At 36.5% G+C, this 25,553-nt stretch overlaps 1 protein-coding gene across 1 annotated transcript in view; it reads right to left on the reverse strand.

The window, feature by feature from the left end:
- Positions 1-22,615, reverse strand: part of LOC102586877 (uncharacterized) — an 87,390-nt gene extending 64,775 nt beyond the window's left edge. Inside the window, exons 1-6 of the mRNA XM_015306015.1 lie at positions 22,375-22,615; positions 15,177-15,258; positions 8,736-8,839; positions 6,955-7,050; positions 6,765-6,812; positions 243-293 (exon numbers count right to left, since the gene is read on the reverse strand). Of these exons, the coding sequence (XP_015161501.1) occupies positions 243-293; positions 6,765-6,812; positions 6,955-7,050; positions 8,736-8,839; positions 15,177-15,258; positions 22,375-22,389 (396 nt within the window). The 5' untranslated portion in view covers positions 22,390-22,615. The remainder of the gene's footprint in view (positions 1-242; positions 294-6,764; positions 6,813-6,954; positions 7,051-8,735; positions 8,840-15,176; positions 15,259-22,374) is intronic.
- Between the last annotated feature and the right edge of the window lie 2,938 nt (positions 22,616-25,553).

Below are 25,553 nucleotides of genomic sequence, written 5' to 3' on the forward strand. Positions count from 1 at the left end.
TCTTTTTTGTATTTTTTATGGGGGGGGGGGTCAGATCTAGTGGAGAAAACGAACTCCGAGACACATTTAACGTCTTAACAGACTTTATCTAGAAAGATGATATTACAATGTCTTTGATGAGGGAAAAAATTATGAAAATTTAAAAAAAAAAAAGTTAAATTAGAGGAGTCAGTGAAACAAGATTGCCAACCATTAAAAAATCATCTCAACTTGTAAATAATAGGCAGAGTTTAAGAACATACACTTCCCAACTTTGATCTTGATAATGCCTCAAGGGTGGCTGATTCTGCTTCCTGCATGATGTGCATTCAGCATCAATGTAAAATGAGACTACTCAAGAATTAGAGTTCTAAAAAGGCGTCATTCAGAGAAGTTCAAGTAGAGCTTAACAACACTGCAGACACTACAACGCAACCTTTCTTTTTATTTGGGGGGGAAGGTAACAAAAATATAGGTAGAAAAGGCTAACCTAAGGGAAACACCTTAAAAAGTATTATCCATCAAAAGTATCCTTATTGCCAAGTCATATTCTTCAATTGGATTGTCCTTAATGAAGCATATTTAACTAAGGATAACCTTAACAACAGAGGATTTCAGCTGGCCAACAGATGATATCTTAGTTTGAACAATAGAGAAACTGCCAACCAGCTGTTTCTGCAGTGCCCAGTTGCCACTGATCTGTGGAGTTTGTTCTACTGTATTTTTGGTTTTAAGTGAATCATGCCACAGAATATGAAAGATGCACAGTTGAGTTGGAGCTTGTGGTGAGTTGATAAAACCATCATAAAAATCTGGTTGATGATCCACGCAGTCATCTTTTGGAACATATGGAATGAGAGGAATACGAGATACTTTGATGGAACCTCAACTCCAAATCACTCTCCAAAGCTAAATGTTTACACAATCTTTTTTGCTGGACTAAGTTAGCTACTGTAATTTGCATGGATCAATTTTTGGGACTTCGTTAGTTCCCTTGTCTTAGATTGACACTGTTAAAGGGACTAACAGCTTTTTATTTTGTATTTATATTAATGTAAGTATGCATCTTCTTGATGCCCTTTTGTGAATGAAATACCTTACTTAATCAACAAAAAAAAACCTTAAACCCAAAACAAGAGTTTGATGATAAAATGGTGGTGGAAATTTGTCTCACCAGAAGTATCTCTATGGAAGGAAGTATTAATAGAAAAATATGGCATGGAGGATAAATGGATGACAGAGGTGGTCACCAACCCTTACAATTGTAGTGTATGGAGGTCTATCAGGAACCTATGGCAGCTGGTCAAAGAGAGAACAAGCTGCAAGGTGGGCAATGGAGAAAAAGTAGCTTTTTGGAATGACATTTGGTGTGGACAGGAAGCACTCAAACATGCTTTCCCTGTACTACATAGTCTGAGCCAAGGACAAGAAGCAACAGTGGCAGAGTTATGGACAGGACAAGGGTGGAACCTGTTTCTAAGAAGGGGCCTGAATGACTGGGAGATGGCAACCATAGCAAGATTTCATGATACAATGCAAATGGCTACCAATCTGACAGGAGAGGAAGATAGACTAGTATGGAAGGGGGAGAGAGGGGGAGAGTTCACTGCAAAATCAGCATACAGAGAACTCAGGTCTACGGAGGAGCAGCATGCAGGATGGCCCTGGAGGATGATCTGGAGAACAGAAATTCCCTACAAGGTGAATTACTTCACATGGCTCTTGGCAAAGCAGGCAGTCTTGACACATGAGAACTTAAACAAGAGGAAACCCAATCTACGTTCTAGTTGCTATCTATGTGAAGAACGGATGGAGACAGTCAATCATCTCTTTTTACACTGCAAATGGACTGATCAATTGTGGCAGATGTTTATCCAAAAGAGGAAGATTAAGTGGACAAAGCCTGGGAGTATTATAGAAGTCCTACAATGCTGGAACAGGGATGGAAATGCAGGAAAAAATGAGAAGAGATGGAGGATTGTCCCAGCTTGCATTTGGTGGACAATTTGGAAGGAAAGGAATCAAAGATGCTTTGAAGGAAAACAGAACAATATCCAGAAGATAAAGACTAATTGCCTAGGGCTTTATTATTTTTGGTGTAAGCAAGTAGTGATAGGAGATGCTGAAAATGTGTTTAATATTATTGACTGGTTGTAACTAGAAGATCCTAGGAATGATGTAAGTAAAACTTTTTGGAGGGGGACTACACTTTGATGTAGTATACCTGTGGATATATAGAAGTAATGTTACCTTTCTCAAAAAAAAAAGTAGAAATAAGAGATATGATTTCTCCTTCCCTAAATACAGCACAGTACAATTTAATGGAAGTATAATCAGGTGCTGAGGCGCTGCATAATGAACTTATAGGAGGGGGAAGAGCAGTCCAAGGGCATGGAATGTTGCCACTTCAGCAATTATGTGGATTATTTGGGAACAGAGAAATAGGAGAGCATTTGAAAGGGTTGAAAAAGATTTTGTAAAGTTGCAAAGTAGTTTGTTGTTTCTAGTTTCCTTTCGGTGTACCCATGAGATACCTCTTGTATACGGATTTTTCCACTTTTTACTGAAATTATTACCTTATTAAAAAAAGAATGGAAAGGTTGTATAAATGAAGCACAAAGATTATGCCAAAAATTACATACAGTTTACTTCCTTAGGAATTTTAACAATTGTGCATCAATTAATCTTTGACTAACCTCTCAGCAATAACTTACCATTCTTAACTAAGAGAACCTTGGCCCACAAACCATAGTTCGCCTGAAGCGGATCAGTGATATATAATGATTACTACCTCTAATTTTACATTGATAGTACTAGGAGAAATCAAAATAGATAGCAACAGGGGTTATTTTCCCGTGGATTGATAGAAGCAACTTAGCTGCAAAACTTCTCGTAAATTCATCAAAAAAATTGAAACTTCAGTGAAGGATGCCAGAGTCTACAAATACTGAGTACTTGAAGAGAATAGGTGAATAATCATAAGCTTGATTATTCTCTGATGAGATTATAAAGTATAATTAGTTAGTTGTGAACAGTAGAGTTTAGTTGTGAACAGTAGAGTCGGTTATGTACAGTAGAGTTAGTTAGACAAGTTTGTTAGTTAGTTAATTTCTACTGATCAGTGATTGTGTATATATATACATAACCGACTCTACTGTTCACAACTAAACTCTACTGTTCACAACTAACTAATTATACTTTATATTTGGAACAAAATGGCTAAAATGGATTAGACAGTGCATAAGCTCAGTGAAATTCTCTATTCTGATCAATAGAAGCCCATGTGGCTTCTTCTCGTCATACAGGGGTCTGAGACAAGGGGACCCCTTATCCCCTTTTCTCTTTATCTTGGCCATGGAAGGACTAAACAACCTATTTCAGACAGCAAAAGTAAAGGGCTGGATCAGAGGTTTCCAAGTGGGAAATAATACAAGAAATAATCTAGAGATTACTCATCTACAATATGCAGATGACACTCTAGTTTTTTGTGATGCAGTAGAGGAGCAGATGCTGATTTTGAGGGTCATTTTCAATATTTTTGAGGCTGTTTCAGGTCTGCACATAAACTGGAGCAAGAGTTTCATCTATCCAGTCAACACAGTGATAAATATTGAAGACCTAGCCAATACACTAGGAGGGAAAGTGGGTGAATTACCAACAACCTACTTGGGAATGCCTTTGGGGTCTAAGAGCAAGTCAAAAGAAATATGGAGTGGAGTAATTGAGAAATGTGAAAGGAAGCTTGCAAACTGGAAGTGTCAATATTTATCGTCAGGTGGCAGACTAACTCTAGTTAACAGTGTCCTGGATGCCCTTCCCTCGTACATGATGTCATTATTCCCTATACCAGCCAAGGTAACCAAGAGGTTGGATGCGATTAGGAGGAACTTCTTATGGCAGGGAAGCAAAGATAAGAGAAAGTACCATTTGGTCAAATGGGAGGAATTGCTGGTAAGTAAGAGAGGCGGTGGACTCAATATCATAGAGCTGAAAACCCAAAACAAGAGTTTGATGATGAAATGGTTGTGGAAATTTGTCTCACCAGAAGTATCTCTATGGAAGGAAGTAATAATAGAAAAATATGGCATGGAGGATAAATGGATGACAGAGGTGATCACCAACCCTTACAATTGTAGTGTATGGAGGTCTATCAGGAACCTATGGCAGCTGGTCAAAGAGAGAACAAGCTGCAAGGTGGGCAATGGAGAAAAAGTAGCTTTTTGGAATGACATTTGGTGTGGACAGGAAGCACTCAAACATACTTTCCCTGTACTACATAGTCTGAGCCAAGGACAAGAAGCAACAGTGGCAGAGTTATGGACAGGACAAGGGTGGAACCTGTTTCTAAGAAGGGGACTAAATGATTGGGAGATGACAACCATAGCAAGATTTCATGATACAATGCAAATGGCTACCAATCTGACAGGGGAGGAAGATAGACTAGTATGGAAGGGGGAGAGACTGTAAAATCAGCATACAGAGAACTCAGGTCTACGGAGGAGCAGCATGCAGGATGGCCCTGGAGGATGATCTGGAGAACAGAAATTCCCTACAAGGTGAATTACTTCACATGGCTCTTGGCAAAGTAGGCAGTCTTGACACATGAGAACCCAATCTACTTAAACAAGAGGAAACCCAATCTACGCTCTAGTTGCTATCTATGTGAAGAACAGGTGGAGACAGTCAACCATCTCTTTTTACACTGCAAATGGACTGATCAATTGTGGCAGATGTTTATCCAAAAGAGGAAGATTAAGTGGACAAAGCCTGGGAGTATTATAGAAGTCCTACAATTCTGGAACAGGGATGGAAATGCAGGAAAAAATGAGAAGAGATGGAGGATTGTCCCAGCTTGCATTTGGTGGACAATTTGGAAGGAAAGGAATCAAAGATGTTTTGAAGGAAAACAGAACAATATCCAGAAGATAAAGACTAATTGCCTAGGGCTTTATTATTTTTGGTGTAAGCAAGTAGTGATAGGAGATGCTGAAAATGTGTTTAATATTATTGACTGGTTGTAACTAGAAGATCCTAGGAATGATGTAAGTAAAACTTTTTGGAGGGGGACTACACTTTGATGTAGTATACCTGTGGATATATAGAAGTAATGTTACCTTTCTCAAAAAAAAAAAAACCTTATTGCTAAGAATTCTGCGGAACACAAGAATGTCTAAGGAATTACACTGAATTATTCCGAGTCTTATCATACAACAGTCAAACATGGAACTTAACATACTTTACTCTGTTCAATCATTTGTGTTTATTTTAAGAATGCCTAGTCACACAGTTAATCTCACACCCACACTACTCAGTTCTGACTGTTGTTTCTCAGTAACCTCTTATTGTATGTTCCTGTCACAATAAATCTGTGAACGTGCATCAATGAATTTCTCATCTGTTTTCTTCCGTTCTCATGATATCCCTTAAAATTCACAGAACTTTTACACAGTTTTGGGCTGACTAAATAATGCTAGTTTGCTTTTCTAAAGATTTGAATATACAACTGAAAGTGGTATGATCCAGCATCCAAATGAATACAGTGACCATTGATTCAAATCAATGTCAGATTCATCATTCCACATAGTTCTTTGATTTCCGTTACATCACAATTCTATGACTATCATCCTCTAGTGCTTCCATCTCATTTCCATATCATCCAATCAACAGAAACAATCAAGCTACATTACAAAACAATGTTTGATAATGGAAAGCTTTTGTACGCATCCACAAGGCACAAGTGCTTGAAGAGTCAAAAACCGTTCACGTTAAAAACTTGGTAGTCTTTAAAGAAGCTAAGAATGCAAAGACCATCAATCACAATGTTTCTGTGATGACCCAAGCTAGTGGAATCTAAGTGAAGAAATAGATCACAGATATACTTGAAGAGACCTGGTGAGCATTATGTTAATGATAGAATAACCTCCTCTTTCACTTCCAACTATAGGCTGCTCTATATTGAGGTTGCCTGGTCGTATATAAGAGGTATAACAATTTCCTAATTATTACCGTAGCAAATGAGACTAAATAGCGAATCACAAATTTCCTTCAGAGGGATGGGGATGAAGTTAGGGACGGAGATTATTCCACACACAAACGCAGTTGTGCCTTCCTAAGTGTTTAGATATTTTATGACTGGCATTAAATCATGATAACTTGATCTGGGATTCAAGGATTTGATTTAGGGATTTATTTTGTAAGTATACACACACTATGTATGCGTACATTGTAAATACTATATATTCCCAATCAAGCTAGAGAGAATGATTAAGCTTATCAATTCTCTCATTGACCCTGCTCTTTCCCTTAAAGTAATATGGTATCTAGGACAGGCCCATTGGTCCCATTTATTGTGTTTCTCAATGTTGGGCCTCTATATTCCAGTCTTGAGCGTGTGGAGGAGTGTTTGTCCCTTATTGTGTTTCACATTGTTGGCCACTTGTGTTCTAGTTGAACGATCTTGGATGTGTGCGGGAGTGTTAAGTCGCATATTGGTTAAAGGAATGCGTCCTAGTCTCCTTTTTTTAATCAAGTAAATGTCTTTCCATTAATAACAAGACCAAAAATCATATACGATGGGTATACCCAAAAATAGAGATACGGAAAAAAGATATGATTCTCTACAACCCAATCTTCTATACAACGAGGAACTACATGGGTGCACCAAAAGAAAATAAGGGAGAGGAGGCTACTACTCAACCGAGTAAAACTCATCTCTACCCCCTTCAAGAGCTCTCCTATTTCTTTCTCTCTGGACAAAAGAAAAATTGCATGAGACGAGTGTTCACCTCTATTTGTTGAAGTTTTGCCTCGAAAAGTTTTTCCCGGTCTTCTTCCTGATGAAAACAAAAATGTAAACATAAATTAATTTTCTGGACTAGTTAAAATTTAATGCTTTCTGAAAAATCAAAGATTTGTAATAATGACGGCTGCAATACATCATTGCAATCAAATCAAACAAATGTTGTATGCTCCTACCTTAAGAGACCTTCCATCAACAACAGGATGAGCTAAAATGAAGACTCTATCAATAAGAACAATGACAGGCTCTTTGCCAAGACCTTTCCAAGGAACCTGTAATCAGACAGAAGTGATATTAGAAAGAAAAACACATGACATACAATTGTAGGGAAAAAAGTGAGAGTTATAAAAGCAAAATGATCCACATCCCTGATTTCTAAATGCTCTGGTACCAATTTGGTGTATGTAAATGACATACCATTAACTTATCTAAAAGGTAAAACAGCATAAGGCAAAAAGTTATACCAACTTTTGATATATCATGTTAAGGGTCCCACATTGGTTAGGAGAGTGGATTGTTACTCTCTTACTTGTATAGTTTTGGGCAATCCTCACCCCATGAGCTAGCTTTGGCTTTGAGTTAGGCTCAAGGTTCATTTACTGAACATGATATCTGAGCCAAAACCGTTCAATTTTTTGGCTAAAACTTAACAATGTTGGGCATCCATGTTATGTTGGTCATGCTCCAAATGTCCAACCGTGAGCATGTCGGAGGAGTGTTAAGTGTCCACACTGATTGAGGAAATAGTTTGGTATGTCCTTATATGGTCTTTGGCCTCGGTTAATCCTCAACCCATGAGCTACTTTTTTTTAGAGTGGTCACAGTAACATTATTATTATTAAAAAAACTCTCAACACCACATGAGCTAATTTTTATGGTTGAATATTGAATTAGACCCAAGGTGCTCAAAGCAAGCACAAAATAAGGAGAGATCAGTGAGCACAGTATCATTGTAATTTAATTATGAATAATAAATATAACCACAATTAAAGTAAAACTGTGACACGTTTATACTTGAGTAACTACAACAGGTATAACAAGTAAAGCAGAAACAAACAGAAACCTATAAGAAGCATGCATCAGAACTATAACCCATGAAAATCATAAAGGCATACTTATCAAGTAAATAATTTAAACAAGGATGATTGAAAATGACAAAAAGTATCTGAAAAGAAATCAATTATCAAAATACCTTAAAAGTTATAGCAAGTGTGGCGGAATTTCTCAACACTGTGGAAGCTTTTAATAGGTTACAAACAGGGGAAGGTGTTATGTGCTGGAAGGGAAATAGCAAAGGGGAATTCAAAGTTAATTCGGCCTACTAGTTGATGGATCAGATAAACCAACAAACATACAGTTGGCCATGTAAACAAATATGGAGAAGCAGAATACCTCATAAAATCTCATGCTTCATATGGTTATTGGCTAAAGAAGCTGCTCTGACTCAAGATAACTTGAAGAAAAGAGGGATAACTTTATGCTCTTGTTGTGTCCTTTGTGGGGAGGCATTAGAGTCAGTGAACCATCTGTTCCTACACTGTAAGTATACCCAACAACTATGGAGGATTTTTTTGAACCTCAAAGGCATCTCCTGGACCATGCCCAGGAAGGTCTCTGAGGCTTTGAAGAGTTGGGAGGCAGCAGGGGTGAATGCAAAGGACAGAAACAGATGGAGAATTATCCCTGCTAGTATATGGTGGACTATTTGGGAAAGAAAGAAATTCTAGGTGTTTTGAGAGCATAGAGAATGATGTCCAGAAAGTCAAGTTAAACTGCATTTTATTGTTATGTTTTTGGTGTTATCAAGTATACTCCAATGACATTGTATCAGTAATTGATGTTTTACACTTAATATAGACTGGAACAAGTGGAAAAGGAGACATCTGTATAGTACAACCCATGTATTGTTTTGTGATATAATACAAAGTAACCTATTTCAAAAAAAAAAAAAAAATACCTTAAGAGTTATGGTTCCAACAAAACCAGCTTTGACAGTAACTGGCAGTTTCAGCGAATTCAATGCCTCCGCCTTCAGTTTCAAGTCCTTGAGAACCACATCGCCTATAAAAGAATGAAAGATTGTAACGGGGGATACCAGAACAAATTTAGGAAGCGAACCCCCTTTTGTTTTGACAGCTGAAGGTGAATTTATTAATCATTTAGCCGGAACCACGAATTTTGGAAAAGCACATTAAGGATCTTAAAATTACATAATATAAAATATACATTTCATGGAAGGCTCAAGAAGTGTTTCAGAACTTGCCATCTCCACTGCAGTTTTTTTTTCAGTTGCAAAAAGGAAATGTTCATCAAGAAGAAGGGAACGGGGAAAAGACTAGATACCCCTAAAGTAGACAAAATACAACAATAAACGCTAAAGATCAGTCAAACGGATATTCTCAGAGAGCCTATAACATCATAGCAAAGAGGACAGAATCTCACTCTATCCCATAAACGGTATGAAGTTAATAATCTGTTAATATTTTATCGATGAGATGAAATGTATATAAAAATTACATAATCTTACATAGTGACGAATTACCTACTAAGAGTGACCAGTTTTTAGTCGAGGTGCGTGAAAGCTGGTCCGAACACCACGGTCATCAAAAACAAAAATTGTGGGCAGGCAAAAAGAACTTGTTGTCCATCAGACAGGAACGTGGGACGAGCTCACGCTTTAAAAATTAGTAGACGCCATCAGGTATCTTGGGGACGTCAATGAGCTTCCCGAAGAGGAGCGAATCCCCGCTCTCATTGAGCTCAAGGCCAAAATCAATAAATAAGACTCGCCCATTTAGTTTCACATAGATAAAGAATTAATAATTTAATAAAGAAAGTCCTGAATGAAACGATTTCATCTACACAAAATGCTTTTGTGGAAGGTAGACAGATTTTGAATGCTGCTTTGATGGCAAACGAAGTGGTAGATTAGAAAAGGAAGCAGGGTATGTCATGAGTGTTGTGCAAGCTAGCACTTGGGAACGCTTATCACCATGTAAGCTGGAAGTTTCTTGATTTCATTATGCTAAAGATGGGTTTTGCAAAGAAATGGAGAAAGTGGAGCAGTTTATGAGTATCCTCAGTGAGTTACTCAGTGTTGGTGAATGGTAAGCCGTGTGATTTTTAAAAACAAAATCTTGGAGGTTGAGGCAAGGTATCCTTTATCACCTATGCTCTTCAGTGGCTTTGAATAGGATGATTGGACTTATAAAGGGTTTCATTGGTGTGGTTGGGGGTGGTAGTTCCTTAATCGTTTCTCATCTTTTGCTTGCAGATGACACCCTGATTTTTTGTGATGCAGATGGTCATTGGTGCGGTTGGGGGTGGTAGTTCCTTAATCGTTTCTCATCTTTTGCTTGCAGATGACACCCTGATTTTTTGTGATGCAGATGGTCATTGGTGCGGTTGGGGGTGGTAGTTCCTTAATCGTTTCTCATCTTTTGCTTGCAGATGACACCCTGATTTTTTGTGATGCAGATGGAGGTCAGCTAGATTTTCTAGGCCAAGTTTTGTTTGGTTTCAGATGGTATCGGGCCTTAAAAAATTTCTAAGGAAATGTGAGATATTCCCATTGGTCAGGTAGACAACATTGTTTAGCTCGCTCAGATTTTACATTGAGTGGTACGGCTCTCCCTACTATTTATCTGGGTTTACCCTTGGTGGCATCAAATAAGGTAAGGAATCCAGTACTTCAGAGGGTTAAGAAAAGGCTTGCAGGTTGGCACAAGAAGTATTTGTGTATAGGCGAGAAGAATGTGCGTTTTTTGATGAAGTAAGTAGTATTATAACAGAATCAAGGAGATCCAAGAATTACAAGATATGGCATTTGAGCTTACAAAAAAGTCCTGAAGTTGTTCTGCAGTAACAGCAGGATACAAGTTGGACCAACTAAACAAATTGGCAATACACCTGCCTAGCATTCAAAATGCCTAAAGTAGTTGACTCCCCATCAAAACATATCTCCTATTCCTCTCTAACCAAATACACCATGAAATACAACCAGGTATCATGATCCAGATCTTCTTGATGGCTTTGTCAACTCTCATAAGCATCCTTAACTGAGAGGGGGGTGGTCCAATGGAAACCAGAAAGACAAAAAAACATGCTCCATAAATTATGAGGCCACCTTACAATGAAGAAGAAGGTGTCCGGTGGTTCAGCCTCTTTTTTGCACATATAGCATTTGTTTGGGAGCTGGATTGCTTATTCAAAGCACTTTATCGAGCATCCCCACTTATTTTATGTCTCTGTTCCATGCTCCCACCAGTGTGAGAGGAAAATTGAAAAGGCTTCAAAGAAACTTTCTTTGGGATTCGGCGAATGGGGAAAGGAAGTATCACTTGGTCTGATGGGAGACCATGACAACTCCTAAGAGTTGGGGAGGGCTGGAAGTGAAATATTTCAGGGCTTTTAACAAAATTTTGTAGGGAAAATGGTTGTGGAGATAGGGGTGAAGGTCTAATCCTTATGAAAAGGGGTGATAGTAGATAAATATGAGGTGATAGAAAGGGAAGGAGAACTAATGATATCAAGTTGGCTTTTTAGTGTGGAGTGCGGAGGAATATGATGAAGGGATGGGTCGCTTTTATGATAATATTTCTTTCAGGGTAGGGGATGGGAGCAGAGTTAGCTTCTGGGAGATAAATGGTGTGGAAACATGCAGCTAAAAGAGGAATTCCAAGTATTCATAGGTTTCTTTTCAAAAGGAGGCGGTAGTCCAACATATATGGGGGATACCTGGGGAAGAAACATTTTGGGATTTGAGGTTTAGAAGGGACTTCTAGGATTGGGAGGTGAATGCGTTAAGAAGAAGGCTAGCTTTACTCCATCAGCATTGTGAGCCAATTGATAGACCTTCATTCAATGAGATGGAAGTTGGGAAACCAGTGTGCTTTATCTGTCAAGTCCTTTTATGAGAAGCTTTTGGTGAGGGCAGAGAAGGCTTTTCTGGTAAAGTTGATTTAGCTTCCTAAAGTGCCTAGGAAGGTGTGCATTTTTCACATGGTTGGTTGTTAGAGGGGAGATTTTGACAGCAGAGAACCCTAGGAAAAGAATTTGTTTGCATCAGCTAGTGTTACTTATGCAAGGAGGCGGCGAATATGTAGATCATTTTCTTCTACATTGCAGCTTGGCAACAAGACTGTAGTGGGATATGTTTAGCTGTAGAGATGGCAATGGGGTGGGGCAGGGCGAGTTGAGCTTAACCCGCAAAAAATTTAACCCGCCCTACATAACAACTTTTTTCACTTTCAACCCGCCCCGCATAATTTTTTGAATATTTGCCTTTTTAAAATAAGTTTGATACTAAAAATAAATTCATTTTTCTCATTAAGTTGTAATAATTTAATAGATAATAACTTAAAATTTTATTTTTAAAGGTCAATTGGGTAAGCATGTAAAAAACCGTATTAGTTTTTATTGAACCATTTTCATTTACTATCTTGAATAAATAATGTTCTATCACTCTTATAACATGTAAAAAGTTCACATTTACCAGTTTCAAAAAAAAAAAACATGTAAAAAGTTAAAATTAAGTTTGAACCCACATAAAACCGCATAGACCCGCAACCCCCCCCCTCCCCGCATTAGTTTTTAAAAAACCCACTTCAACCCGCCCCGCATCCGCCACATTGCCATCCATATTTAGCTGGTTTGCTATGTCTTGGCAATGGCGAGATCCGCAAAAGACATGTCGTTTTGCTGGAAAGTTGGAAGGAAAGCAGGAGAAAGTGTAGGATGTGGAATGATGTTCCTATGGCATTGATGTGGATCATCTGGAGAGAGTTTAACAGGAGGGCTTTTAAGGGATAGAATAGAGTTTGGGGCGGTTGAGGAGTAGTCTTTGATCCCTTTTTTATTGTGCATCCATGTAGTTCCGGGTTGTATAGAGGATTGAGTGTCTTTTGTAGAGAACCATATGGTTATGTATGTTCTTTTACTTTTTGGTATACTTCTTGTATACGGACGATTTTGGTCTTGTGCTTAATGAAATATTTGCCTGATTAAAAAAATAATAATAAGTGGGTAAATTCCCCTTTTACAAGAAGTATATCAAAAAGTAGAGAACCTACAACATAATATGATTCTCGTAGAGAATCAATTATTTTATTCTTACTTAATAAAAAAAACATGATTCTCTATGAGCGACGCATAATTTTTTATACAAATAGGAATCTCATGGATGCACTAAAAAGAAACTAGAATTGAGAGGCTAATCCCCAAATGTATAAGGTTGGTCTCTATTCCTACAAAAGCTCTCATATTTCTCTCATTCCATAAAATCCACACAACCCAAATGAGTGCTTACATTACGACATCCCACACTTTTCAACTTCTATTACTTCTTCTAAGTGTCCAAGGTGTCCAATTGGAGAGAGCATCCTTCATGAACTTTTCTACTATCGAAAAATGAATGATGTATGGGTAGTATGTATTAGACAAGAGTGAGTATCTTGCACAGATTTTTGCTATTTGTTAAAATATCAAGTGAATATGTATCTAGATTGATACATTTCCACATTTATTTTACTTGAATATTGTATCTTTAGAATGGTAACAATATTATTAATGTAGCACAAAAGACTGTGCTATGTCAACTTTTCAGCTTACAAAAAAACCACGAGTCAAATACTCCCCCAGATCCTACTATAGGGATTCTATAATGTATTTAACATTCAGTCGACATACTGTACAAAATCTTCTTTACACAAGAAGTGGGGGGAAAAAGACAACTAATCTTAATTTTCTGTGTGGAATTGCTGATTCCTCCAAATTATCTGCTATTTTTTCCTTCCATATGCAACCCGATATGGTCTTCCACCACTTTTTTTGTGTCTGACCAGTCCACCAGATAGGTTACAACAGGCCAGTAATTCCTATGTAGTCTTGGGTTGTAGTGTTGGGCATAATACATTACATCTCTTTCTTACTTAGAAATAATAATGCCATAATAATCTAGTGACCTGGCAATGTATGAACAGATGGCTATTGCTCTCAAATTCCTTCCCACATAGATAACATCTGGAACAGAGTTGCATTCCTCTTCTCTTTAAGTTGTCTTGTGTAAGGTAGGCCTTTCCAACCACTAACAACCACAATACACTACCTTATGGGGTATTTTCTCCAGACTGCTTTCCAGCTCAAATACCCGAGACTGTTATCCAGCTTGGATTAAATGAGAAAGCGCAGGGAACCAGGATCAAAAAATTTAGAGGGATTTTATATGGGATGATTCAGTGTGGAGAGGAAGTTTCACTTAGTAAATTGGGATACTGACGTGACATCAAAGTGTTAGGGTGGACTTGGGATTAAAGATTTAAAGGAATTTAACAACGTGCAACTTGGAAGTGGTTGTGGAAATTTCGGGCAGAGTAGAATGTTTTTTGGAGGGAGGTGATTGCTTAGAAATATGGCATCTTAGAAGGGGAATGGAGGACTAAAACTATCACTATTCCTTATGGATGTGGGCTTTGGCGGAATATTTTGAAAGGATGGGAAGAGTTTAATGGAATGTGTCATTTAGGGTAGGTACTAGGAGTAAGGTAAGTTTTTGGGACATATGTGATGCAGGGAAACAGCATTTTGAGCATCAATTTCCTTTTAAAAAAAATCACTTCTCCTAATAAGTACAGTATCTCATGTCAAAAAAAGATGTCAGTCCAATGGGTACGAAGGCTACAATTTAGAGAAGTTCATTTGGACTTGAGGTTTAGGAGGTCACACAGTTAAGGTTGATTGAGTTGGTTCATAAATAAGAAATTACACAAGCAACTCATGATGCATGCAGTGGGGAAGAGGAAAGTAATGGCGTATTTTTTCTGTCAAGTCTTTTTATGAGAAACTTTTGTGCATTTGGAGTAAGTTTCCCCACATTTATAGGTATGGATCCCCAGAGTGCCGGGAAAGCTTTGTTCTTTCACTTGGCTAGCTATGAGGCGGTGATTTTGATGGCTGAGAATTTGAGGAAGCGGAGAATTACATGTGTCACTTGGTGCTTCATGTGCAAATAATCGCGAGAAAACGTGAATCATCTCCTTCTACATTGTCAATTGGAGACTAGCTTGTGGTGGGAAATACTGAGACATTTTCATCTTCAGTGGGTGAAGACATGCATAGTTAAAGAAGTTATATCAAATTGGACAGGGTGCTGTAAAGCTCAAGGATAAATCAGTGACCAGGGAAAAAGTGGAGTCGAGACAGTGGATAAATGTACACATGACATGGAAATTAGAAATACCTTCCTTTTAGACTGAATTTTTCTCATCAAACCAATACACTACTACTTTTCGCCAGAGAAGAAAAAGTCACTAGCCTTTCAGCTACAATCTCGTATAATGTGTATGAACAAATTGAACTGGAAATTCAAATACCAAACAGGAAAGAGAAAATATGAATATACCTTGCCATACGCTGATTCTCAAAGCCTCCGCCGACAATCCATGGACATATTCACCAAGATATCTTCGAAGCAAATGCAGAACCTACACCATGTACATTCAAAAGCTAATACAAAAGATAAGGAGGAAAAAGAAGCACGGCTAATTAAACATGACATTATACATACTTTTTCCTTTCATTCTATCACATACAATTTACTAAAAATCATTAAAAAATTTATGAAGTAGGTGATTCATCGAGTAGATGCAGTTTCACTAAATGTGCCCTATACTAAAGATAAGGAACTAACAAAGTCCAAAAAGGTGTCAGGGGAAAGATCACGGCAGCTATATAAACGTAAAAGACATTTAGCATTGAGAGTGTGGTTAGGAGTGGATATGTCATAAATTGTTGGGTTTCTTAACCCACTGCGTACTTTATGGTTCTTACTGCTTAATGACCAATTGCTCTTCTTGTCAATAAATGAAGGTTTATCACTCACAAGTTGTAATCTCAGGGAAAAACAACACCCTTTTCTCAAACGTCTAGTAGCCATAAACTAACTACAACTATTTTTTGCCCTGTTAAGGTGTTGTTTTTATATACATAATAATCCTAAAAACATTGAGAAGTGTGGTCACTAGAAAAGATTTCACCTATTATCATTAAGTGAATATAACAAATTTCTCTCTTGAAATAATTAGGAGTTTATCCCTCTCACAAATCTTTTCTCACGCATATAGTAGCAATGAACCAACTACTACTGTTTTTTCCCATGATAAGGTGATATTTTTTTATCAAGTAAACGTATTTCATCATAAACAAGACCATACAGCCACCGTATATAAGTGGTATATATCGAGGTAAAGAATCTACACAATCAATTGATTCTCTAAATACTCCACCCACTCGTCTATACAATAGGGGAATTTTTTAGTGCACCAAGAGAAAATAAGGGAACGAAGGCTACTCCTTAACAGGGGAAAACTTGACTCTACACCTTCAAGAGTTCTTTATTGCTCTCTCCAGACGACCCACATTAATGCAAGTTTCACCACATTCCATGCCCTTCGTCTTCTCCTTCTCCTCCCACTCTTCCAACTGGACATTAATTTTTCACCTTTTTGGCACCACTCATGGAGTGCCAAACCACTTATACATATCCCACCATAATCTCATTGTCAAACCGCAATCTAGGAGAAGGTGATCCACATCCTCACCCGCCTCCTAGCACGTGTAACACCAGCTAATGCATACAACCTTCCACTTTCTCAATTTCTCCGCTGTCAAAATCACTCCTCTTGTGGCTAACCAAGTGAAAATCACACCTTCTTTGGTAACTTTGGGGTCCATGTTGCATTACATGATAAGGTGCTATTATTATTCATATAAACATAAAAATCAAGAAGCGTGGTCATTAACAAGGGTTTCAATTATTTATCACTAAGACCTAGGGCATGTGATGTAGTTTCACTAGCTCTTATGTGGAGGGAGGAATAAGAAAGCTTTTAAAGGGGTCAAGAATGATATTGTACATGTAATTATCACCAAGGCCAGAGCATGTGATGTAGCTTTACTCTTATGTGAATAATATGATGGGAGGAATAAAGAGCTTCGCCTCATGTCTAGTTTCTTTTTGGTGCACCCATTGAGGTACTTGTTTGTATAGATGAAAACCTCTATTTACTTTTTGTATTGTATATGGGACTTTCCCCACCATTAATAAAAAAAAAAAAAATTAGAAACTGGTAACTTTTTCTTACAAGAGTTGTAGCAGCCCCATATTTACAAAGTACTACCTACATCTATGATTCTATGATCCTATGTCTATAATGAGTACTAAAACATCAATGATAGAGACAGGCCACCATTAATAAAAAAAAAAAGAAAAATTAGAACTGGTTAACTTTTTCTTACAAGAGTTGTAGCAGCCCCATATTTACAAAGTACTACCGACATCTATGATTCTATGATCCTATGTCTATAATGAGTACTAAAACATCAATGATAGAGACAGGCCACCATTAATAAAAAAAAAAAAAAAATTAGAAACTGGTAACTTTTTCTTACAAGAGTTGTAGCACGCCCCATATTTACAAAGTACTACCTACATCTATGATTCTATGATCCTATGTCTATAATGAGTCTAAAACATCAATGATAGAGACAGGCCACCATTAATAAAATTATTTACCTTGTTTTTTTAAACTGGTAATCCTATCTATTTCTATAATGAACAATGTTTAGAAGGACACCCTATAATGAGTCTAAAACTTCAATAGTAGAGAGTAGAGAAGTATCATTAGAATACAACTGATTACACCAAAACACAGTCAAAATACAATTCAATTTGACTTGTTGCATACAATTCTCTACATTCACAAAACATCTAAGATTCCTCTCCTTCTAAATTATCCACCAAATGTTTGCAGGGAAATTCTCCATCTAATCCTATTATTTACCTTCTTGCAAGATCACCAATTTCTTGGAATGTTGCAATGGTCTCCATCAACTCTCCTGTGATTGTAATCCAATATTGTTGAAACAAACAATCCATTTGTACCTAAGGCCTTGTATCTCGCACAACTCTCTATCACTTCGCAACCTCCTTCTCTCCTATAGTCCTTTCCAACCACACCTAATTTTTTTCTCCTATCTAGTTGAACTCTTTCTCCATCTAATCCTATTATTTACCTTCTTGCAAGATCACCAATTTCTTGGAATGTTGCAATGGTTATCTCAAGCACCCCCATAGTGTTGATTACAAACCAACTTCCCCCCATCTTCAACTTCCTCCTTCCCATTCACTTCCAAGGAATTAAAGTCTCCTCCTTCTACTCGTTGTAGCTTCTTTTTTTTGGGAAGGTAACATTTGTGTATATTCATTGAACCAATGCATGGGTTGCACTAAAAACCAGATGTACAGCTTGTCAGAAAAGTAAGAAAACTAAATTTGAATCCTAATCGGAACCTAGGATATCTACGATGGATTCAGTGTCCTCTAAATACATGTTTACACCAGAAGCAAAAAAACCATGATACAATTTAGTTTGATCTTTTGAAGATCACAGCTCTTGCTCTCAAAACATCTAGAATTTCTTTCTTTCCAAACAGTCCACCAAATACAAGCCGGGACAATCCTCCATCTATCTTTATCTGCAACTCCTACCACTTCTTCTCCCAAGTGTACAAAAGATGTGTGATTCTGTTACGCATAGCCCAAGCAAAACCCCCGAGACTAATGAAAATCCTCCACAGCTGGGATGTTATTCTGCACTGGAGAAACAAATGGTTGACTGTCTCAACCTCTTCCCCACATAAATAGCATCTAGAACACATAGAGAACTTCTTTTCCTTGAGATTTTCATGTGTTAAAACTACTTCTCTTGCCAGAAGCTAAGTGAAACACACCTTGAAAGGGATTTTAGGTTTTCAAATTTGCTTCCAAGGCCAACGAGAAGGTTGTTGTCCACCTTGATTTAGCAACTTATATGCAGAGTTTACCTTGAATTTGCCTTCGTTATTACTGCTCCACCATAATCTATCATGTCCATCCGTTGTAGCTATCATGTGGAAAAAAGTTTATATTAGCATTTCGTCATTTAACCATAATGCCTTCATAGTTTTGCCTGAAAATAGTCTCTTACGCAACCACCAACGAGGCTAACTCTCTATTCATGTCCTCTTTCCTAGCTCTCGTTCTTTCTTCTAACACTCAATGCTCGCATCCCTTCAACTCCCTCCACCCCACTTAACTCATTCGTTGTTATCTTTGCACATGCTTTTCCACTTCTCCACTTTTCTAAACATCATATTAGTTGTAGATGTTATTCATCATCACATAAATACTAAATGCCCTACAAACACATGGCTTTTACTTTGAATATTATCTCAACTCTTTTTTCTCTTTATTAAAAGTACAAATAGTACCACCACCACCCCTCCCAACGCTTCCAAAATTAATTTTAAGGCCATCCTCAAAAATTATATGCAAAATAGTACCCCTTCGAAAGCCCTAAAACTATTATTCCTCATTTACCGAATGATCCACATTGAAGCAAGAGGAGTGACATTCCAAGCCTTATGCTTTCTTCTCCTATCTCCATTCTTCATATCAACTCTCTCACGGATCGTGGCATTTGCCAAGAAACACCAAACCATCTAAAGATATCCTCCTATAACCTTGAGACTAGTTTGCAATTTGATAGAATATAGTCCACATCCTCTCATGTCTCCTAACAAAGGAAACACCAACTCAACCAAATCGTTTCCTAAAATTCTCCATCGTCAAAATCACCCCTCTAGTAGCTAGCCACGGGGAGAGGCACACCTTTCTTGGCACCTTAGGAATCCAAACCGAGGCAAGTGGAAAACTAACATTTGTCCTAACTAGGAGCTTCTCATAGAAAAACTTAAGGGAGAACGAATTTTAATTCTCGAGCTTCCAATTCAAGGCATCAAACTTGTCAATTGGCTTGCCTTGGTTTTGGAGTAAATCTAGCACTCTTTGAAGCTCGGTCACCTCCCAATCCTGAAAATTCTTCCTAACCCTCAAATCCCAAAAGGTCACATCCCCTTCTGTCCCCCTAACTTGCTAAACGGACAACTCCCTTCGGAAAGAGACTCTATACAACACTAGAAATTCATCCATAAGCACCATTTCCCTATACCACTTTGCCCCAAAAGTCTAACTCTTCTCTAATCCCCAACCTAAAAAGTAGTACCATAAAAAATCCTCCCACCCCTTCATTATATTCCTCCACACACCACACCTGAAAGGCATTGTGATCACATTTGTTCTTCATCCCCCTTTCTATTACATTACATTTACCAGCAATCACCCCTATCCATAAAAATTCTCCGTACACCACGCATCTCCACAACCATTTACTCAAAAGTGCTTTGTTAAAATATTTCAAGTCCTTGCAAGCACTCCGCACTATTTAGGAGATGTCACGGTCTCCCAACGAACTAAGTGAAATTTTCTTGTCCAATCCGCTGCATCCCAAAAGAAATTCCATTGCTACCTTTCTAGTTTATTTGTCACTGACAGTGATAGGTGCCTTGAAATGGCACTTTTGAACAGCAATTAATGTTTGGCTAAGCTTTTTCAAAGTGCTTCGAAGTGCATTTTTCTCAAAAGTGTCTTTCAAAAAAACTACATTTTTTGCCTTTGAACTTCTAGTACTCTCTACAAGTACTTATTTTATCCCAAAAGCTTGGCCAAATACCTTACATTTCTAAAATGAGCACTTTTGAGAAGGAAAAAAATAAGCATTTTCGACCTCCCAAAAACCTGGCCAAACAAGCTACTAGAAGCATGTAACACAATAGCTATGAGGAACTAGTAGTCCACTGATTGGCACTTAAAAAAACCCTCTACTTCGAATGTATATTCAGAAAATAGGGTGGAACTAATTCACGTCGTGATTTCTAAATTTTAATCAAGGAAAACCTAGAACTTCAAAAAGAATTCAATTAATGAGGAGTAAATACAAACTTTGAACAACTTAAACAACACACAAATAAAAAATACTGAGGTGTAAACTCATAGCCTGTTTGGCTAAGCTTCAAAAATTAGCTTACTTTAAAAAGTCCTATTTTTAGATATGTTTTTTAAAAGAGTATTAAGTATATATTTGTGAGAAGCAGTTTGTGTTTGGACAATAGCTTTTAAAAGCACTTTAGAACAACAATTAGTGTTTGGCCAAGCTTTCTCAAAGGTTTCTAAGTGCATTTTTCTCAAAAATGCTTTTCAAATAAGTGTTTTCGAAAAGAAAAAGAAACTACTCTTTTAGCTTATGAGCTTATGCTACTCCCCATAAGTACTTATTTTCTCCTAGAAGTTTAGTCAAACACCTTACTTTTCTAACATAAACACTTTATGATTAGAAAAAAAAAAACATTTTTGACCTTTTGGCCAAACATACTAATAGGAGCATATAACACAATAGCTATAAGAAATAGTAGTCCACTGACTAGCATTAAAAAAAATCCACTACTTCGAATGCATACTCATAAAATAGACTGAAACTAATTCACCTCATGATTTCCAAATTTTAATCAATGAAAAACTAGAACTTCAATTAGTGAGGATTAAATACGGTACAAACTTTGAACAATTCATAACAAACAAACAAACAAACAAACAAAAAAGTGAGAATGAGAGAAAATCCACTACTTCGAATGCATACTCAGAAAATTAGACTGAAACTAATTCACCTCATGATTTCCAAATTTTAATCAATGAAAAACTATAACTTCAATTAACGAGGATTAAATACAGTACAAACTTTGAACAATTCATAACAAACAAACAAACAAACAAACAAAAAAGTGAGAATGAGAGAAAATCCACTACTTCGAATGCATACTCAGAAAATTAGACTGAAACTAATTCACCTCATGATTTCCAAATTTTAATCAATTAAAAGCTACAACTTCAATTAACGAGGATTGAATACAGTACAAAGTTTGAGCAATTCACAACAAAAAACAGACGAACAAAAAGTGAGTATGGGAGAAAATTCACTACTTCAAATGCATACTCAGAAAAATAAACTGAAACTAATTCACCTCATGATTTCCAAATTTTAATCAATGAAAAACTAGAACTTCAATTAGTGAGGATTAAATACGGTACAAACTTTGAACAATTCATAACAAACAAACAAACAAACAAAAAAGTGAGAATGAGAGAAAATCCACTACTTCGAATGCATACTCAGAAAAATAGACTGAAACTAATTCACCTCATGATTTCCAAATTTTAATGAATGAAAAACTAGAACTTCAATTAACGAGGATCAAATAAGGTACAAACTTTGAACAATTCATAACAAAAAACAGACGAACAAGTGAGTATGGGAGAAAATTCACTACTTCAAATGCATACTCAGAAAAATAGACTGAAACTAATTCACCTCATGATTCCAAATTTTAATCAATGAAAAACTATAACTTTAATTAACGAGGATTAAATACAGTACAAACTTTGAACAAATCATAACAAACAAACAAACAAAAAAGTGAGAATGAGAGAAAATCCACTACTTCGAATGCATACTCAGAAAAATAGACTGAAACTAATTCACCTCATGATTTCCAAATTTTAATCAATTAAAAGCTACAACTTCAATTAACGAGGATTGAATACAGTACAAAGTTTGAGCAATTCACAACACAAAACAAAAATGAAGTGAGGATGAGAGTTTGTTTACATGTGCTTCGAACATGATGATGAATCAATGGCGATCTTTCACAGCAGGAGGAATCGAACGCCGAGATAATAACTAGCGGCGATCACCGCTCAATAAAAGATATCCATTTATGAAGCTGTTGATGAAACCCTAGAACTTTGTCCAATGCAGAGAGAGAAAGATCGAAGCTTTGGAATGTAAAAACAAGGAGTTTTTCGAGTACTTGGAATTCTTGAAGGGAGAGAAGTGAAGAATTATAAAAATGGCGAAATAAGGGGTCGATGGAAGTGTATAATAAGCGGTCATTTCCTAATACTGTGCATTGCAGGCCGTGCGGTTTTTTTCCTGTTAAACGGGTCGGGTCGGCTCTACAGATTGTGCAATGGGTCGGGTTAGTTATTATTTGGATATTGGGTGCTTTTGTAATTACTAAATCTTGAAGGTTTGTTTTGTAACAATTGAAAATATTGAGGATTTGACCCACCTTTCTTGGATAGCATGTATTAGCAACAAACTCTGGACTTTTTGTGAAATATTGCTAGGCGTTAATAAGATGTCGATTTTAATAATTTTATAAAGGCATATGTAATACTTGTTAATTTATAAAGTTAGATTCATCATTTGTTGTTTTGTTTGTCAACTAATTTTAATCAACTAGTTTAAAAGTTTTAAGCGTGTTTTGAGTACTTTTATTTCTAGTTTAGAACTATTTGTTTGTTTTCAGTAAATATGATTATTCGTAATCACTAATTTTCACTTTCAATAGTCAATGTCAACTACAAGTACCGAGTATTTCTATGGTAGCTATCACTACTAAACCAATATTGTCAGTCAAATTACGCAGTTAAGCAAACTTGTATTATTTAATTACTCATCATAGCTATAGTTTGTTATAGTTACCATTTGCGACTAACATTAACCATTAATTATGTGGGCTGACTTTGAGTTTGTATAATTAGTCACGTTTGTATATATATAATTCACAACTAACAATTATTTGTTTGATTTGTATTTGTATATGATGATTTGTATTTATATATGACAATGATTTTCTTTGGTTTTTCAGTTTTGTCATCATATACATTCAGTATTTTATAACTTTTTAAGGTTTGTATGAATGTGTAGTTTTTGGATTTTGTATAATATATTTTGTATAATTGTTTAAAGTTGATATGTTTATGTTTGTATCAATTCGTTATTTCGAGTTTTATTATATTGTATAATTTCAGACTTTATATTACTTAATATACGAAAACACGTGAATTATGCAAACGTACCTGCGAAGTATACAAACGAGATGTGAATTATACAAATTATTGTCCTCTCTCGCTCGCCTCTCTCCTCCCTATCCCAATCTCGCTCGCTTGTCTCATCCCTCTCCCAATCTTGCTCGCCTCTCTCCTCCTTATCCCAATCTCGCTCGCTTGTCTCCTCCCTCTCTCAATCTCGCTCTCCTCTCTCCTCCCTCTCACAATCTCTCTCGCCAGAATATACAAATACATATGTATAATATACAATTATCTAACTAATATACATATACGATTCACCTCTCTCCCACTCTCTGCCCTCTCTCGCTCGCCTCTCCCATTCTCGCTCGCCACTCTCCTTCGTATAACATGTAGCTATGAATCGTAATTAGTAAACTATAGTTATGAAGCATAATTAGGCTATTTTTGAGTGGCTATATGCGAAAGTTCATCTTTACATTACCAACTACTAGTGCAAATCGACATCTACTGTTGTAGAACTATCACCTACATCACTAATCATTATAGAATTTTATCGCAACACAATTATAATAATTATATAATATTTTAATTCAAAATAATAATTTAAGAATTAAAATATATATTTATTGTTATGTGTAATTAGAAAAATCCTCTAAGCTATTGAAATTTTGTATCTTTCAAACTTAAATTATGGTATTATTTGTATTTTTGTGCTATAATATTCTCTACTTAAAATTTCCTGAATGTCATTATTGTGTGTGTATATACGTGTCAATTTAAGCCATTTGCAGATATGATAGCAAGCTGAAAGAAAAAAAAAATCAAATATGAAAACATTTAAACTTGGTATCATTTATAATTATTTTCTTATAATAATTGTAAAATATTACTATTCAAAATAAAAAGGAATTATATATTTATATAGTACCTTACCTACTGCCAATACCACCTTCTAGGAAGGATGTGTATGACAGAGTCTCAAGATTCACTAATTATAAATTTGCTATATAAACTACTCGAATTTATGTATTCTCTTTTATCATCTGAACATATTTATTTTTTCTTTAATTACTTTTATACTTATATTAAATTACAAAACTTTCAATTTCTAGTCATTCATGTTTGATGAATAACTTTTTGAGAAAATTATGCAAAAGGGTCACCTGGCCTTTGGTTCTATCAAAAAACTGACCCAATGTTTAAAATTATCAAAATTGACCAAATAATGTTCTTCTCCCTTCCAATTTCACCATTGGTCCTCTAATTTATTTATTTTTTCATTTCAATTTCGCCATTAATGGTTGTTTATGTATCTTCTTCGTCGTCATTGTGCTTTATCTTCTTTATTTTAAAAAAATAACCACGTACTTAAAACGTGAATCATTTCTAGCGAATTATATATCAAACGACTTAAAACATCAAGAGAATTTCATATCTAAATTTTGGAACTATTTAGAGGTGATTTTGAGTTGATCAAGATTGAATTTGTTAGTGTATACTTCGTATATTGTCAATGTATACTTCATGTATAATTAAGCTATATTCAGTCTTTTGAGTGTATCATGTAAAGTCAGTGTAAGAGCGCAACTTGCTAGTGATATTGTCCGCTCTGGGCCTAGGCCTACACGGCTTTAAAAAGTGTCACTAGTTGGTGAGGTCTGCTTACTTATATACCCAATTTTTCTCTTGTGTTTTACCGATATGGGACTTCTTATCTTAAGTTGGGATGTCACATACACCCAATCTATGGAATCAGTGTCCTTGATGCGGTTTGCCCCACCGAATGGAATTTTCTTAGACTCAACACTGAGATTTACCCTGTCTTACCGGGATTTGCCTAAACTCAGTTGTACTATGTTCCACATCGACAAGGCTGACACATGATTGACTCTGATACCATTTGTAGCAGTCCAGCTCGCTAGTGATATTGTTTGATCCGGGCCTAGGCCCGCATGGCTTTAAAATGCACCA

The sequence above is a fragment of the Solanum tuberosum genome, unplaced genomic scaffold (assembly GCF_000226075.1).
Source record: "Solanum tuberosum cultivar DM 1-3 516 R44 unplaced genomic scaffold, SolTub_3.0 scf00021, whole genome shotgun sequence".
Taxonomy (NCBI): Eukaryota; Viridiplantae; Streptophyta; class Magnoliopsida; order Solanales; family Solanaceae; genus Solanum; species Solanum tuberosum.